This window comes from Drosophila tropicalis, unplaced genomic scaffold (assembly GCF_018151085.1).
Source record: "Drosophila tropicalis isolate 14030-0801.00 unplaced genomic scaffold, ASM1815108v1 contig_859, whole genome shotgun sequence".
NCBI classification, from domain to species: Eukaryota; Metazoa; Arthropoda; class Insecta; order Diptera; family Drosophilidae; genus Drosophila; species Drosophila tropicalis.
Genome location: NW_027173353.1, coordinates 1,767,944 through 1,785,528, shown reverse-complemented (window position 1 = coordinate 1,785,528; position 17,585 = coordinate 1,767,944). Strand labels below are relative to the sequence as shown.

Sequence of the window (17,585 nt, the reverse complement as noted above, 5' to 3'; positions counted from 1 at the left end):
ACGGTTTTTGTTTCTTCTAGGCAGCATCAGGAATTTCTATTGCTGTTGTTGTTTTGGTTTTTTTTTTTTTTGTTTCTGCATTGCAATTTATTATTTATAATTTTGTCAAACTGTAAGTCTACGATAATTTCAAAATTTGCATATTTAAAATGAAACTATTTTTTGTTTGTTAAATTACGTTTTTTTGTGTTGTTTTTAATTTTTTTTTTTTTGTGTTTTGTTTTTATTATTATTATGTAGTAATAATTGTTTTTTTTTTTTTTTTTTTTCTCTTCTTTAGATTTGCCTTCCCGTTTTTTTTTTTTGCTGCTATTTCAATTATAACATTTTCCGTGCTAGCTTTTGAGAGGCTTAAAGGAGATATAACTATTGTTGTCACGCATGAGTGAAGATCTGTGTTTAAGATGATAATTTCCAAAGGGAAATCGAGAAAAATTAAGGCCAAAATAGAAAATTAAACAAAATGCCCTGTACGTACGTGAGTGGCTGTGTTTAAATGTATGTGCGTGTTGTTGTGTGATAGTGTTGTATGTATACAGGGGCCATAGGCGATGTTACAACTTGGTAGCATTATAATTGTTATAAATATTTCTTGTATTATTTAATTTAAACTTGATGTTTTTATTATTGCATTTAACTGTTATTCCTGGTGCCGGTGCCGTTTTTACTATTCGGCTGCCCCTATGGTTGTTGTGGTTGCTGTTAGTGCTGTTCCTCATGTGGGCGCATGGCTAATCGATGAAACTCTGCTCAACGCAAGCTTTCACACGCTTCTCATACTCGCGACGATTCTCCTTATACAGCTGGGCGGCGGTAGAGTTTGCCGGTGAATTTGGATTGGGATCGCTCAGCAGTGACTGCAATGCAAAAATAAATTTGGTATTAACTTATGTATTGTAGAAAGGGGTCAAAGTTTTTAATAAACCATTCAGGCCACACACCATCGCCCAACTTGAATTCACTTACATATTAAAACCTTGTACTTAATAAGTAACACGAAAAAACCAATCAAAAATTGTCTAGCATATTAATCACATTTCATATAACAAAAGAATTAAAAAAATAATCAAACTAAGAATTTTTTAAAACTATAATCTAAAACAATTTTACGACCAAAGTTATTACTCGCTTCATAAACAACTTTATGATGTTTAATTAACGACTGTATAATCGCTGACAACACACGCGTTTTAGCAATATAAATAAGTTATAATATATAAATAAACCATAATATCAACAATAGTGTGACTGAAAAGTATTCCCAAAGTTACGCACCTTTTTGAAAATAAACATGATTAGTAAATAAGGTTGAATTATTTTAAATTGTGGTGACTCACCTGTATAGATGTTAAAATTGCTGACACATCGTATGTGGGACTCCAGCGATTTTGCAATATATCCAGGCATATGCCACCATCTGCATACACGTTCGGATGAAATACTTTCGATACAAATCGAACTGTTGGCGGTTTATTTGGATATTCTTCAGTAAATTCTATGGTTAACTTAAAGGTACCATCTTCGAATGGGGTATCGTGTGGACCAAAAATCACAGCATTCCATATCATAATATTATTATCTGTTGGCGCACCCGAAACACCCGTTGGTGGATCTTCCTGTAGTCTGCAGTAAAAAAAAGACATACATAAGATTAAATTGGAATCTATTTAGGGGGCAAATAAAACTCATTTCAAGAAATAATAACAACAAATATTCTAGAATTTTATTAATAAATGAGACGGAAAAGGAAACTGCTAGATCACCCATTATCTGTTTCATGTTAAACATTAGATTTGTATTGCAAATTTATCATATCATTGGTATTCTGCTTATCGGTTGTCTATAATATTTTAATGGAAACGTCTGAAATACGATCGATAGTAAGTAAATAGAGTCATGTCCAAACTGAAAATCATAGAAAACCGGAAATATAAACAAATGCCACATGCCTATATCCTGTTCAGGATACCAGAAACAAAATCTATCAATCTAAACAGGCCATATTTGAGTCAACTGTATTTGCGCATTTCTAGTCACTTGTTTTGTTTCAATATGCATTGAAATCTAATTTATAAATCATTCCAGATGATGAGTAATATAGACTTATATGCATATGTAGATATTTAAGCGTGCATGTGTCTTGTTTTTTCTGTTTTCAATTCTGCATCATCATCTTTATCGTCGTCATCATCATCATCATCATCTTTGTTTCATCGATTACAGTTCAACGAGCTTAAGAAACATAAAAATAGCAGATATATGCATGTATGTATGTATGTATGTGTAGATGTTGTTTACATTTTCCGAAAAATTTTCATTGAATTATTAAGACTGTCAATTGGCACGAAATGGTTGCTGGATGTGGGGGAGGGTGTAGGCGAGAGCCCAGCAAAAGCAATAGCAGAAATTGAGGTCAGGGGAGCGCGTGCAACAAGCCAGCCCCAAGCCGCGCCCTTCAAACCAAAGAAATTGAAATGAAATCATCGATTTAACAACAAACTAAAGACCAAAATTCGCAAAGCTAAAAAGATAAATTTACATTGATAAAAAGGTACAAAAGAAAACAATTGTATGTGCTGGGAGGGGGTGGAAAAGAGGGTTAATTATCCCACCCCAATCAGCTAGATAGCCTTGACATTTATTCAAGTGCATTTGATTTTGAGGTGAGGACTAAGCGGCCTGAGAGCGGGTGGAAAACGACAACGTTTATGCAATCAAAAAAAAAAAATGTAATTTTGACCAAAATCAATTAAAACATTTGACGAAATTTCAATAGGAAAGTTGTTGTACGTGTATGTGGCAATAAGAGAAAAAGAGATGGTTGAATGAGCGAGAGAGAGTCAAAATGAAAGGTAGCTGGCGCGAGAGCGAGAGAGCGTAACCAGGATGCGAATGAAACAGTTTCTTTTTGCTTTTCGCAGCTGCTCTTCTGCCAACGTCTCTGCCGCTGCTGCTGATTCAACAAACATTAACAAAAACGAAACAGAAAAACAACAACTAATTTTATTTCTTGCTCTCTTTTCATTTTGTTGGTGTTTTTTTCTTGTCTGCGACGCAATTTGCAAATTCGAAAAGCAAATTTTCTATTGTTGTTTTCCGTTTTTGCCCTATTCTTGATTTTCCACATCAAAGTCAAGTGTCAAAGACAATATAAAAGCATAATTGTTAAAACAGCAAACAAGAAATAAAAGAAAATCACTTACACATATACCTAAATATATACACAGACACACACACGCGCACATGTTATGTATGTATATATGTACATACATACATTGGATTATTTTGGCTGCGCAAACTTCCACACCATAGACACACACACACACACGCACACACACACTTATAAGGTGATACATATGTTTCTTCATATGTATTGGACAGCACTACCCCCCTTTCCTATAGGTAGTCACAGGTTTCTCCATTTCATACTACCACCAACAAAAGCCACGAGACTGCGGATTGGGGGTTGGGGACAAATGGGCACGAAGTCTCAAAGTGTGTGTACTTTGCTTTTTTTCTTAGCCTCTTACCTTTTAAAATCTCTCATCAGACGTCTGCGAGCGGGAGTTGACATGTTTCAATAACGTTTATTATCACTATGTGTTCAATGTAATCAGGATGTTTTAACAATGCGCTTTTTTGCGATTGTTTTCTACTAATAAACAGAAAATTTTACTTTGAAATTTTTAATAGTTTTTCTTGTTAACGATTTCCCCAGGTGCTAGTGGTGGGAACTGCATTGATATTGATATCGATAAGTCATATCGACTTTGTGTATCGAGAATTGCATCGATAGCTTGCAGGTGCTAGTGGTGGGAACTGCATTGATATTAATATCGGATAGGTCATATCGACTTTTTGTATCGAGAATTGCATCGATAGCTCTTATAATTAGAAGGGTCACACTAAAATACCGAATCTTAATATTTTTCCACTATCGGTGTGGTGACACTGTTAGGCGGCGAATTCAAATTGTTGCAGGCCGTTAAATTTTCAATTTAGAGGTATTTATTTTTTAAATATGCAATAATTTTAAATACTAATTATTTTTATAGAAATCAAGTGTATCACAAACTTATTACTAATTGTTTTTGAGCGCAATTCGGGTAACAAGTTAAACAGGGAACAGTTCGCTGTAGGTGAAATTCTCCAGAATTTTAGTGGTAATGACAAGGAACTTTTCCTGCAGGGCACGAGCAATAGGGGCAATAACCTCATTAGTGAATGATTCGAAATTCTGATTAATCGTATCGTTGATCACGTCACCCAAAACTTTATCGCCATTGAAAAGATTGTCCAGTTTTAGATTTCCCTTGCCAGTGCGAATCTTCAGAACAAAGTCCTTGACTTGCAAATATTCAATATCGTTGACATTCTTAACATCATATGTCACTTTAACATAGGCAACAAAGTTGGTGAAATTGCCGGTAAATGGTCCCTTTCCCTTAATGGGTAGTGCCAAAATATTGCCATTGAGCTCATAGAGTCCTTCGCCTTGCAAATGCGGCAAAATCAACTCGAAATCGAAACGCTTATTCGGAATAGAAGCTCGCAATTTGGTGATCTCAAAGTTTGAGGCACCTTTAATGCTCAGTTTCTTAGCCAGAACTGTGAGACCAGCTGAGCCATCCAGAATATTAAGATCGCCAATATAAAGAGGTTCCAATGGAGGGATATTCAATTCCTTGATACCCTTGGCCAAATAGGGGCGTAGAGAGTGAACGCTGTTCTTCAGACACTTGGACAATTCGGGCTCATGACGATGGCATACCTGAATATAGTCAGCTGAATGTATATAAAGGAAATGATTAGCAATCAGATGGTAGGATAATATTCATGTATGTATGTATATACTTACGCATGACGGCCATGGCGGAACCCAAGAAGCACACCAAAACAGCTAATACAAAAAGTTGCGAATTCATTGTGCTGCAAAAAAAATACATAACTTGAGTTAGGATAACCAAACAAAGTAGCAGTTCATTTCACTATTGACGTCACATAAATTACAGTCAATTGTTATTGTCAAAGATCATTAAATTTTTTTGTTTCGCCTTTAAATTGTAGCGTCATTTGTAGTCACTTGATTATAGGCATTAGAAGAGGGAGTAGAAATTGTCAGCCCACTAAATGGAAGGTGTGTTGTCTCTAAATCAATATGTTAACAAAAAAAATAATTACCTCTAATTAGGGGCTTAGGGATACTTAATATTTATAGCCTATTCCTCCGTAGAATTTATTAACCTAAAGTTAATTCGACTTTTAAGTATTTATCGTAATTGCCTTAACAAAGTTAAATGCAAATACCAATATTATTAGATTCCGTAAAATAGATTTAGATCCATTTGTTATTCCTGTCCCCGAGTTAAATCACTGATTTGATATTTATAATATTCTCATTTTGAAGGAATTTCATTTGGAGTGCCTTTTGACATTTAATTAGTCTTGTTCTGTTTGTAATCAGTTTTGTTGGTTGTTTAATTTCACATTTTAATATTTATTAGCAAAATAATGTTTTGCTAATCTTTTGGTTAATGTTCTTTATGCCTTTGGCAACTTCAAACTTCAAACTTTGAAGGCCGAACTCACAATTTTCTCGAGCTTAGGTAGTCGCTTCTGGTCAAGATTTGTTGAGATTGTTGTTTTAGCTAACCGTCGACGAATCGTACTGAATGCAAAACTGTCGTGTTGTTGCCATTTTATAGCAAACGTTTTACATCAGGCAAGCCGGCCCAAAGCTTGGGGTAGAACCCCAAACGACTTGCCAGACGATCGAGACGACAGAGAGAGAGTGTGTGAGAGGGAGAAAGAGACTGTGATGGGGTTAGAATCAGCTACCCAGATGATTATTAGTATCAATAATTTGTATAATTCTAATGATTTACCCACATAAGACAACTCGTAGAGACGGTAGCTTAATGTGGGGGAATTGGCACTTGGACACAATGCAAATAAGGAAGTTTTACCCAGGCCAGCTTTAATTCTAACCATTCTATAAACTGTTTACTCAAGTCTTTTTTTGTTTTTGGCTTGGCTTGGCATTACTTTAAGGGGTTATAAGGTTTTGTTTTTTGGTGGGGAGACTTTCGTGCCTATTGCAATTATTGGATAAGTCGTTTGTCATTTGTTCTACGTTGACAATCTGTTGAGTTTCGAGAGAGTTTACGTTTAAAATTCACAATGGCTGGAGACTGTTGACTACTTACATCACCACTTCATCGCCGGAGAATGGTGCAGAGGGGGTGTTTGGATGATGGGGATGCAACCCTTTTTGGGATACTTGGGGGTTGCGCTCGCCTATGTCATGGTTCAATGCCATTGATAATTTCGTAAAGGAAACGGAAAATTGAACACGCAATTTAAGCGAAACTACAGTGAAAACTAGTAGGAGTCTCTTCGATTGGAGTTAACAAGATGACATCATAAATTATTGATTTTATTAGGCATACTAATGGACAGTTGATATAAGAGTGTTTGCATTTTGCTGATTGCTGATTGTTTGCTCATTCATTCTATGATCTTGATCGGCTTGTGCAGTTGACTAACTAGTTAATATTAGACCCTATCATAAGAGATATAATAAATTGTGCACACTCATATTCCTGACATGAAAGCGGTATCCCATTCATCTAATGTTTATTTAGGATTCTTAAGATGTAAATCTGTCATATGTATATATTTTCAATCAGATAACATTTCTCATTCATTCATCCAGTGTGGAGACGGAGTAAGGGAAGACCTTTTGCACTTGCATGACAAAAACGCAGTTATAACATGCGACTAATGATAACCCCGGGACTAAACCCTGTTGTCTAGTACCTTATTTTAATGGGCACAATAATTCTTATAATATATGAACCCGAACAGGTTACGCAGTTGATAATTAAATAAGTCGCAAACCATAACAACAAATCATCGGCAAGGCAAAGTTAACACCCCCATATGGCGGTCCATATCTATTATATGGTACGGACTGATATATTTATCTCAACATTGAAAAATTTCATATAATTAATTTATTATCAACTTGAAATGTTTGTGTCTGTGTGTGTGCAATAAATTAGATTCTAAGACATAAGAGGGGGGTGTTTTATTTATAACTAAATAGATCTAATTCAAATTGATCCATTCATCTAGAGGAATTTTGGCAAATATGCGATCCATGAAATTGCGTATAACCAAAGTAAGTTTGGTCCTCAAAGCCGGTTTCATTTCCTTCAATAGCTCTTGGGAGTTTGAATTAATAAACAGATTCAAAGCCGCCTCTGTAAGGGAAAACGAGAAGTTCAAATGTGAATTGTTCGATTTATGTTATCACTTACGTATCACAGAATTGCCATTGGCTATATTGTCTACTCCCATTTGTATGTCCTTGACATTGAAATCCATTTTAACCGAATCTGTGGTCAAATAGGTGCGTCCATCGGCTCCCTCATTGGCCAAGGCCTTGAAGTAGATCTTGGCCTTAACACCCTCTGGAATAACAAAAATAATTTAGATTCCAACCCCACTCACTCAGTCACTCTCTAACTGTCATCACTCACCATATTCGCCCCAGTAGTCCCCAGCACCGGAGGCCTTCACCAATATCAAAACACCTGTGGAACGATATTGGGCCTTGACGCGTATGCGGGGTATCTCGCATGTAAGTTGGAACTGCAGTGAATCCAAGTCGGAGCTAGTAAGTGGATACGATTGATAATATTAATGGCATTGACAATGACAATTCAATAATCTTTGCAATAATTGAAAATGTTATTTTTTCTTTTTTTTTTTTTTTGTTGCATTTTTTATCTTTAACATTTTTCAATGTCATCATCGGTTAGCCTTCATTTCGGTTTTACATAGAATTTGGTGCAAAAATCTGTGTAAAATCCGCAATATTACACCCAACAACCAGTAGACCTTCATGCCAGACAACAGTTGCCAAATACTCACAGTTGGCCAAAACAAAAAAAAAAAAAAAAAAAAAACACGAAAATTTCAGTTTAAAGTGAAACTGAGGAAAACCAATAGATAGACAGATAGATAGAACCGGCTGTGTTGGACACCCAAACTGAAATCTATTTACTATTCGCTTGACATAGACAATCACGTTGACATACATTTTGCCCAGTAGTTTCTTGGTCACATCGGATTGTCTCGAGTATTTTTCTATGCATTCTCGTTTTTGTTGCCAATTGACACTTGATGTATTTTGAAATGGCCATCTTAGACTTAATTTTCCGGTAAGTTGCTTGAGCTTAGCTCAAGGTGTACCGACATTTTCTGAGAGGAAACTGTCGATACTTGATTAGATTAAACGGAAGGCAAAACGTTTATAACTCAAGGTTAAGAACTAAGCCAAAGTTTTTACTTATATTTAGATGAATTTAGGCAAATTGTTAAGAATTAAGTAGTAGATCAATTGCTGATCTTGTTGCCAGTTTAATTTTTCCCCTTTTCACATTAACAACAAATTCTTTTGAAAACTTTGTAGATAAAAATAAAACTCGTTCAGAATGTGTAATAACCCACATTTGAGTTCCAGCAAACATTTTACAATATTTATTTTTATCATCATCATACCAATATGAAAATTTTCCAACCACTAGTATACCCAATTAGGGGGCGGGCAATTACACTCGATTTAACGATGGGTTACAGAGAAAAACCCGTTGAAAGCGATCGTTTGCCAATCGATTGGAAATATGCTAATCAATTGCTGTAGTTCAATTGTGGATTATCTATCGGCCGATGTGTTAACTGCTTAAGATTATGAGGCTCTTAACTAATGATATGTACTCGTAATAACCGCAGTAACATTTAAGCGGAAAAAACAACAAAATGAGTGGGCAAGGTGCATTGAAATTGCATTCATTAAAGTCAGTCAGTCAGACGACGACGACGACGACGACTACTGCGATGTTGCTTATGATCATCATTATGATGACGATCGCGTGCCCAGAGGTTTGCAGTTCAATTGACAGACTGATAAAATGAATGAATAGTAATTGTTGTCAACGTTTGGCAAATAATAAAAATAATGTCCATACTTAAGACGAACATTGTTTACTCTTGAATGAAAACAACTACTACAGAGGTAAGGACGTATCCAATTTGGAGTTGACCAAACAAAAGTATTTTAAATTTTAATAGTCATAGTCTTGACAAGTAGTCTTCTTATTAGTCAGCGTTTAGAACGCATTAACACAATTTCCGCTTGGGTTTAGGCCAACAAGTTCAAAGACTTTGTGTGTGTGTGTGTGTGTGTGTGTGAACAAAGTTCTAATCTGATTATGAGTTCTATTGCACTTGATCTCACTGACTTACCGCACATTGGTCACCGTGATATTGCTGACACCATAAGCCTGTATATTACGGAAGAGGGCACGATAACCATCCGGACCACCACCCAGCACAATGCCAATCTCATCAATTACCACGGGTTCAATCTATCGAGAGAGAGTTTCGCAAATAGCAATTAAAGCATTACGTTTGTATTTTTAAACCTACCTCAAAAATATCCAGTTCGGGTACACCTTTCTGTAGATAGTGAACCAATTTATTGCCACTATCACGCAGACAATCATTGATCAATGACTCATCTCTGGGGCATTGCTGTAGATAGTAGGCTATAAAGAGAGAGAGAGAGAGAGAGAGAGGGAGACAGGGCAAATGTAAGGTGGAAATCGAATTAGCATTTTCTCATTTTCGCCAGCAAGGCTTTCTAATTGTTGACACATTGTCTTTTTGTTTTTTTGTAACAACAATGGAAATTGTATTCCTATGTAGTTGCTGTTGGTTTTGTTTTTGCATTGTTGTTTTACATTAATTGCATTTTGCCTGGGCCTGAGCTTCTGTTAGGTTCAAGTTCACAATTATCTCATGATCTTAAAGGCCTGAACATGTTTAGTTGTTTTGTCGTATGGGAAAATAGTTTGTAATGAGGTTTATTGCCGGGTTCATAGGAGCGTCAAACTCATAATAATCGAATAGCTTACAAAATAGTTAAATTTAATTTTTACCTTTCCAAATATAGCAAATAGCAAATAAAATTATTTTGCCAGACTTTGTTTCTTAGGAGGCAAAACTTAATTGGTCATAAGCAGACGAAAATATCTTAAATCTCAATTATTATTATCTTTACTTTAAATTTCGAGTTTTAAATTAATTGAAATATGATTTCATTTGACACGTTTCTTCTAATGAAATTTTAGAATCACATACATCAATTTCTTTATAGTTCAAGGCTTTTTATATCTTTGCTTGTAAAAAATACTGCCAACTACTTTTTTCCAAATGCTGATCATCACGAAGAAAACGTAAAAAATTGATGTTCTTTATAGATTTGAATTTTTATAGAACTAGTTGAAGGGGGAATTTGTTTTTTTTATGATTTTCTTCTGAAATAATGAAGCATTTATGTGCTCTTTTCGGCACTTGGGCAACTTTCGTTGTTGTCAGGGCACGTTTGTTTTTTTGTTTCTTCTGTATAATTACTGGTAAATTGAGAAATTATTTAAGCCAAAGATAGATTGCCAACTGAACGTGATTGCTGTGATTACATCAATCAATATAGAAAGCTGGCTTAGACATTGTTACTTACGCTGTTGCTGGGCCAAAATGACGCCCAACGTTGAAGCTAGTAATAGCAAATTGAATGCCAATTTTTGTGACATATTTGGTCTCTTGGTCTATATGCGTCTTGGTCTAAATGAAAGTACAAGTTGCAAAAGTTGAAATATGTATATATGTATGTATTAGAGTTGTTTTTTTTTTTTTTTGGTGTTTCACTTTTTTCTTTTGTCAAATTTCATAATTTATTAGCACGTTGTTTTTTTTTTTTTTCTTTATCTTTCTTTTGGAGTTTTTACTTTGGTTAGTTTTATGCTAATTTCATTTAAATGACGTCTGTGTGCGATGTCTGTTTATGAGCGAAAGCGAAATGAGTTGGGAAGAGGTGAAGAATATTTCGTTAAGCACGGGAATATATGTATACGAATGGAATGGATTCCATTGAATTTCACTTTGAGTTTCAAATTAAAAACGGAAATTCGTTTTGGGTTATTTAAGTGGGTCAAAATGACAACAACAATGACGATGATGATATGATGCCCAATAACCAGTCCAAAATCAAAGAAGAAAATACAAAAAAGAATGTTGCTTGTTTGTTTGGATTTTTCGAGTTTTTATTTTCTTTCGTTCTTCGCGTAGGTAAGAATGTTGACTCTTTTTCTTTATTTTGTTGGCTCTTTAAACTGCTTTCTTTGAGCTTACACTTTTTGCGTCCAACTTTCACGCGACTTGGTCGAGGAATGAGCCCGCAATGCGTTGGACCAAGCCATTTTAACCAAGAAGTTGGGAACGAAAAAACGTAGGCAAAATGCATTTGCCAACCATAAAAGCCAACTGAAAGAAGAAGAGAGAAAGAAAGAGAGAGATGGCCGGATGGGTGGAAGGCAAGCCGTCAAGCAGAGGCAAGACGAGCACAAAAGGCCTTTTGCCACACCCCATAAAAATGTCGTAGACAGGTCGTCGGCGTATTCTCTGGCTTGGGGTTGTCTTGGGTTGGGTTGTCTTGAATCTGAAGGTTAAGTTCATGCCAGGCAATGGGAAGATCTTTCACTGCAATGGCGATGAAAACAAAACAAAAAAAAACCTACTCTATAATGAGGCCTGGTATTTATCATTTGCCAAGTGGTTCATTAGCCATTCTTTAGCCGGTATTTCCTCAGTTGTTTTTTTGTCCTCTTTTGCTTATCCTACTCTCCCGCGTCCATGGCAGTTCCTTCGTCTGTCTGTCTGTCTGTCCGTCCGTGCGGTTGGGCCTTGCTTAATTTCAACATTCTGGTTCTGTGTATGGCAAGAGGGCTTCTTTTTTTTTTGCCTCTTTTATCGGCTGAAAGAGGGCTTAAGGCAAAAGGTCAAAAGGGGCTTAGTGTGCATAGTTCGTGTCGATTTGTTAGTAGCAAAACGTTTTGCATATATGTATGTATGTACCTTGTGGCCACCATTCATTCCAATGAACTTTCTGCGTTTTACACTTAACCTTAATAAATCATTTATATTTATGGCATTTTTTATTGGGCCCACTCCGCGCCGCATTCACTCCCTTTTTTCATTGGCAAGTCTCCTAAATGAAAAGAAGAGCTGCAATCGAAAGAAATTTGTGTGTCGTTTTTAAGAATAATTTGTTTGTTTTTGTTCTTCAGTTGCATGTTGTGCATTTTAATTTTTTTTTTTTTTTTTTTTCGGAGGTGTGTAATAAACTCTGCACTGTGGGGCAAAATTACGTTTATTTTCTTATTTAACTACTGTGTGAAAACTAGGGAACTTTTTATTTTTGTTAATATTAAAATAATAAACACATGACTAGCCGTGATTCTGAAATGTTAAGACTTCAAAGTTGTTTTTATCAGTCTCAAGACTAAACATCAGATTTGTAGCACACTTTTAGGCTTCATTAATGCAACTTTAAGCTGATGTATCCACATACTTTTAGGCTGAAAAGTAAAACAGAAGGTACTCTTATAAGATAGTCTTATACTTATAGTTGCAAAACGGCGTAAAGTGAAGTTAAATAACATTAATAACTGTATTTTCTTTCCTGTATTAACATTCTAATTCAAACAGATATCAACTTGCAGTTTAACTAGCTCGATTCCTTGTCCTTTTATTCCTGCCATCTATGCCTTTTCAACAGAACGGTTTATCCTCTTGAAACGCCCATGTTTTGTGCTGTAAATATGGTAAATATTTTCATTTTATTGGCCCTGTGCCAGTGACTTAGTTCAGGGCCAAGGTCGGATGGTGCCTGGTCAACAACATTTAACGGCGAGTCCCTTTTGCATTTAGCCTTGATTAATTTGTTTAAGTGGAGACCTTAATAAATACATATGAAATTCGATCGGTCATGCGGAAACAAAACATGACTGCATCTTAAACTTAAACTACAAAAAAAAACTCGTTTCGATTCTCTGAAAAGTGAATCTTTCGACTTTGTCCAGAACTCTACTGCTCTATCCCAGTTAATAGATAATGCAAATTTTCTTAGAACTTGTTTCTTGTCACATTTTTAGTTTATTTTTTTTTTTTTTTTTTTGGCAATTAAGAAGGCCATTAAAAATAATAATTATATTTGTGAATTTCCAAAAGTATCTCACGATTATGCCTGTTAAACTTTGTACTTGGAGAATCTTGTGAGCTCATCTCGCTAATTAAATTTATTTAGTTATTATAAAACGCATTTCCTATTGATGACTTCGGGGATAGCTGATTTAAAATGCCTTAAAAATGATTTAAATAACAAATAATATTTAAAACAATGAGATCTAAGAAGAGCTAAACTATTCACTTCCCAGATCACTAACAATTGTCATTTGGCTCTTTATTGAAATATGTTTTTTTTCTTTGTTATAAATAGATTTACGTGCCAGACATGTCAACACAATCTTTTAGAATCCCATGAAGAGATTTTGTATGGCAAATAACTATAGTACTTTAAGCCCCTCCCCTATTTTTAACCGCACTTCCCCATACGAGTCTGACTAACTCAGGGCCATTGTAATAAGTTCAATGGTCACTAGGCCCCCCAACTTTGGGGCAAAGTTGAGGCAATGTTCTGTTTTTTTTGGTACTCAGAATTGATGTCTCCGAAATACCTATTACTTTTGTTTTTAATTATCTGTTTTATCTAACAAATGAATGAGAGAATGAATAGGAAATTAAATGTTCAATCATTGAAGACACGCGCCAAGTAGCGCTTAGTCATAATTAGCTTTAGAATTAATATGTATTAGCAAATCTTATATAATCATTTGTCTAGCAAACATTTAAATGTCTGGAACTACCCAGTTAACCAGTTTATCTAAACAGTTGGGGTAAGTAGAGTGTCATATACAGATACTTAATGTCACATTTAGAGATTTACGGACACTGGGTCGTATACGTTTTTTATTTTTTTATGAGCAGTTTCAATATGTTAAACGATGTGCCATAAAAAGTTATTATTAGTATTTCAAAGTAATAATAAGCTAGTTCAAATGGCATAATTCAGTCAATATTCCCTCTGTATTGCCGTTACAGGGTAACATTGTGGACACTCATTAGAGCCGCATTTTCCTATCTATGTAGATCTATATCTGATCTAATTAAACTCCTAAGGTGCTAATCAGATTTGTAATGAAATGCATTTGAATTGAATGTCAATGTGTGTGGTCGAATTTAACTCTCGAACTGCATTGTGTGATTTTTTTTTTTTTTTGCTATGTAGCTTTTAATCGCATAGAGTTTCATTTGAATTTATCTCACTTGCCTCGTTCTCATTCCAAGAATTAAGTTAGTCTAGCATTGCTTTTTTTTTTTAAATTAAGACAAGGTCAGCTAAATAAACCCTATACTAAACACACAACCATCGAATGGTGCTACTTAAAATGTAATTATCAAGTTATTGATTTATGTTCTTAGACCTAATGATGTCTGCTGAAGTTTTGATCAGAGAGAGAGAGAGAGAGAAAAAAAGGGAATGGAAAATCCAATTGATATGGTGTGAATTTTGCACATCATGGCCAGAAATTGTTAGACAAATAAACAAAAAAAATATAATGGAGAACCTTAACAGCAGCAGCAGCAGCAACAACAACAACAACTTGGCTGAAATTCTGAAATTTTAACAGCTTGAAAAATTTACAGTCTATTGCGAAAATATTTTCAAATTGCTTAATTACTTTTTATGGTACTCGGCAAATGGGTAAACAAAATGCAGAAGCAGTTGAGCAGAGACAGAGACAGACCTTTAGACAGTAACTAAAATCAGCTAAATCAGACCTCATTCCTCCCCCCTCTCTTTTCATGCCAACATCACCATCAGTCATCAGTCATCAGAGTTTTCATCTCAAAGTCGGCTTGGATCGGTTCGGTGGCTTTAAAATCGAAGTGAAACCTGCGTCTGGCTCGCAGTTTTAGTTCTCAGCTTCACATTGACGGACGCGCCGAATAAGACAGAGCAATAAACCAAAAAAAAGAAACGGAAACAAATAAATCCATTTCAAGTGAAATAATACATACATATACAAAATGTTGAGATATTTGTGTCTTGTGGTTATAGTGCAACTATTTTGGCCAGTTCACTCTGAAGCGCGTAAGCAAATTTGTTCAATTTTTGTAAAGAGTATATTACATTCGTCTTAGTTGTATCACTTTCCCATCTAAAATCAATCAAAAAACATCTGCTATTGGCTGCTAATTTGTATTCATAATATTTTTGAAACAAAAAAAAAAAAGAAGAAGTGTTAATTGCACTTGCTGACACAGTTTTTACTTTTAAATATGGTAACACAGACCAAAAAACGTTATTCTCTTCCGCCTTCTTCGATTGTATGTATGTTCCAAAGCATTCAAAAAACTAGTCAAAATGCAGACTATGAACCAAATCCATAGCTAATGAAGCTGTTGAATAACCTTCAACTTGAATTTTTTTTTTGTTAACTTTTATGAACATGACTTAAACGATCTTTTGATGTGGCTAATGAATGACATAATGATAATGATCATAATTTATGTCGGTCATGCGGTCAGAATGTTGTTGGATGTATGTATGCTGAAGACAGGTTCTTAGCGTTGCATTTACAAAAGAAGCAGACACAGTCACAGACAGACGAGTGACCTTGTCCTCCAAGCCAGATCAAGAGATTACAGTGCTATTGGAGGTCATTCATTTGTCTTCGAATTGTACTCTTTCCGAAAGTCACTGAACTTTACAGGAATGCCTACTTATTTGTTTACATATCTTAAGTGTTTTGATATTTTGGTTAGAGATTTATTGACATTTGTCTTCTTTGGTTTTTTGTTTTTTTTTTTTTAGCTGCCTATATTAAGCAATGTCGTCGAGATGATCCCAAATTGGTGGATTGTTTTATTGGTGCTGTGGAACACTTGAAACCATATTTGGCTAGTGGCATACCGGAAATTCAGGTAGGTGACCCAACCAACCAAAATCCATGATGCATTCATGCTAGAGAAAGTTGCAGAAAGGTGAATGAGGAATGGCAAGTGGAAAATTGGAAAATGCCAAATGGAAGTCAGTGGGCTAGGCGAATTGGTTGTGTGTGTCTTACATAACTTATGCTGGTAATAGCGGAAATTTATGGGCAATACAGTGGGTCAAAGTCTATGCAAATTTCAGAGATATTTCCCAAAAAAAAAAAAACATGGTTCAATATTCTTATAAAACCAAAACTTAAAAGTCTTCTCAATCGTTACTTAGTCTTAGTTTTTAAAATACAATTTTCTTGTTTTATTTTGCAGTTGCCTTCGGTGGAGCCCTTCAAAATGGATTCGTTGGCTCTCCAGCTGACCGAAGGACCACAGGGTTATAAGATCACCCTAAAGAATATGGAGGCTTATGGCGCTAGCAATTTCCAAGTGAAATCCTTGATATTAAGCGAGAACAATGAACCCTTCAAGGCTCGCATTATCATGCCGAAACTGAAAATTGAAGCCAAATACACCAGCTCAGGTGTCCTGCTGATCATTCCAGCCTCGGGTGGTGGTGATTTCCATGCCACTTTCGAGGGTGTCAGTGCCGATTTGACTGGCAAGACTTCAGTACGTGAGGTTAAAGGTGCCAAGTACTTGCACATTGATTCCCTGGGTCTAGTTCTCGATGTCAAGGATGTGAAAATGAGCATATCACGAGCCTTTAACAACAATCGCATTTTGTGTAAGTTATATAAAGACTTTCCCATCAAAACTTTTATAATTAATTGGATCTTTTGTCTTCTCTTTTAGTGGAGGCCACAAATCTGTTTTTGAGCGAAAACTCCCAAGTCGTTTTGGAGGCCATGCAGGCTCAGCTTCAAAAGAAATTGGCCAGTGAATTCGGCAAACTTGCCAATCAGCTCCTGAAGAATGTTCCTATTGAGCAATTCTACGTGAATTAGTTCCTAACTTTAAATATTTATGTTTGTACCAACTAGTTAATGCCAAGTAGTTTACCAAGTATTAAATATTGATCCAAAATCCAAATGACATTTTGTTTTGTTTCATTTTAAATATCTTTTGTTTTTATTAAATATGTAGAAGTGTATTTAGTTACAAGTTTTTATTTTTTATTTTTATGTGGCTAATAAGATTTTTCCTTTTATATATATTTTTCCATTTAGTTAATTGAATTCAAGTTTTGGTTTTTTGTTTTTTCGTATGTGTATTTGTTTGTTTTATCGTGGCATAGTTTGGGAAGGAGTTGGGGAGGGGAGGCTTGCATAATACAATAAAGTTTTCATTTTCTTAGTATTGGTCGAGGGGGGGCGGCGGCGCACTCCTTTCACTCCATGTTTAGTTCTACTGGCTCATACTAGTGGCGAGTGGTAGGTTGAATTTTTCTTTTGGAAGCATTTGATTTCTATAGAAACCGCTAACAGATTGAAAATCGTAAGACATGACTAAACGAAGTTTTAAAGTTAATCACTTTCATTTCAGCCTTGTTCTAGTTGTTCTTATTTTTGCCACCCTTTGTGATCATTTTGTATGTATTAAGTATTCCACTCGCCTTGAATCTAATTCCTTTAGCCGTTTGCCATTGCAGTATTGTATTTCCTGTGTTA

General features: G+C 35.3%; 4 protein-coding genes across 4 annotated transcripts; 1 reads left to right on the top strand and 3 right to left on the bottom strand.

Moving 5' to 3' along the window:
- Nucleotides 1–570: 570 nt before the first annotated feature.
- Nucleotides 571–3,749, bottom strand: Ubc6 (ubiquitin conjugating enzyme 6). The gene is made up of 3 exons (XM_068297449.1): nt 3,531–3,749; nt 1,338–1,623; nt 571–857 (listed from the first exon to the last, which is right to left on the bottom strand). Exons 1-3 carry the CDS (start codon nt 3,572–3,574, stop codon nt 732–734), a joined length of 456 nt encoding a protein of 151 aa, XP_068153550.1. The 5' UTR covers nt 3,575–3,749; the 3' UTR covers nt 571–731.
- A 236-nt stretch (nt 3,750–3,985) lies between these two features.
- Jhbp3 (Juvenile hormone binding protein 3) lies at nt 3,986–5,686 on the bottom strand. The gene is made up of 3 exons (XM_068296373.1): nt 5,590–5,686; nt 4,859–4,929; nt 3,986–4,785 (listed from the first exon to the last, which is right to left on the bottom strand). Exons 2-3 carry the CDS (start codon nt 4,923–4,925, stop codon nt 4,115–4,117), a joined length of 738 nt encoding a protein of 245 aa, XP_068152474.1. The 5' UTR covers nt 4,926–4,929; nt 5,590–5,686; the 3' UTR covers nt 3,986–4,114.
- A 1,315-nt stretch (nt 5,687–7,001) lies between these two features.
- Nucleotides 7,002–11,340, bottom strand: Jhbp2 (Juvenile hormone binding protein 2). Its single transcript, XM_068296861.1, has 7 exons — nt 11,260–11,340; nt 10,589–10,692; nt 9,496–9,614; nt 9,313–9,434; nt 7,545–7,678; nt 7,323–7,475; nt 7,002–7,265 (listed from the first exon to the last, which is right to left on the bottom strand). Exons 2-7 carry the CDS (start codon nt 10,659–10,661, stop codon nt 7,111–7,113), a joined length of 756 nt encoding a protein of 251 aa, XP_068152962.1. The 5' UTR covers nt 10,662–10,692; nt 11,260–11,340; the 3' UTR covers nt 7,002–7,110.
- Nucleotides 11,341–14,922: 3,582 nt separating this feature from the next.
- Nucleotides 14,923–17,007, top strand: Jhbp1 (Juvenile hormone binding protein 1). The gene is made up of 4 exons (XM_068297226.1): nt 14,923–15,121; nt 15,845–15,954; nt 16,288–16,702; nt 16,771–17,007. The coding sequence occupies exons 1-4, from the start codon at nt 15,058–15,060 to the stop codon at nt 16,920–16,922; spliced, it is 741 nt and encodes a 246-aa protein (XP_068153327.1). The 5' UTR covers nt 14,923–15,057; the 3' UTR covers nt 16,923–17,007.
- The last annotated feature ends 578 nt before the right edge of the window (nt 17,008–17,585 follow it).

Coding starts and splice junctions, on each gene's coding strand:
- Jhbp3 (XM_068296373.1), bottom strand. CDS start 4,925: ATGAATTCGCAACTTTTTGTATTAGCTGTTTTGGTGTGCTTCTTGGGT. Junction 4,786..4,858: donor TTCCGCCATGGCCGTCATGC/GTAAGTATATAC, acceptor ATATACATTCAG/CTGACTATATTCAGGTATGC.
- Jhbp1 (XM_068297226.1), top strand. CDS start 15,058: ATGTTGAGATATTTGTGTCTTGTGGTTATAGTGCAACTATTTTGGCCA. Junction 15,122..15,844: donor GCCAGTTCACTCTGAAGCGC/GTAAGCAAATTT, acceptor TTTTTTTTTTAG/CTGCCTATATTAAGCAATGT. Junction 15,955..16,287: donor GTGGCATACCGGAAATTCAG/GTAGGTGACCCA, acceptor TTTATTTTGCAG/TTGCCTTCGGTGGAGCCCTT.
- Ubc6 (XM_068297449.1), bottom strand. CDS start 3,574: ATGTCAACTCCCGCTCGCAGACGTCTGATGAGAGATTTTAAAAG. Junction 1,624..3,530: donor CTGATGAGAGATTTTAAAAG/GTAAGAGGCTAA, acceptor TTTTTACTGCAG/ACTACAGGAAGATCCACCAA. Junction 858..1,337: donor CAATTTTAACATCTATACAG/GTGAGTCACCAC, acceptor TTTGCATTGCAG/TCACTGCTGAGCGATCCCAA.
- Jhbp2 (XM_068296861.1), bottom strand. CDS start 10,661: ATGTCACAAAAATTGGCATTCAATTTGCTATTACTAGCTTCAACGTTG. Junction 9,615..10,588: donor CATTTTGGCCCAGCAACAGC/GTAAGTAACAAT, acceptor CTCTCTTTATAG/CCTACTATCTACAGCAATGC. Junction 9,435..9,495: donor CCGAACTGGATATTTTTGAG/GTAGGTTTAAAA, acceptor CTCTCTCGATAG/ATTGAACCCGTGGTAATTGA.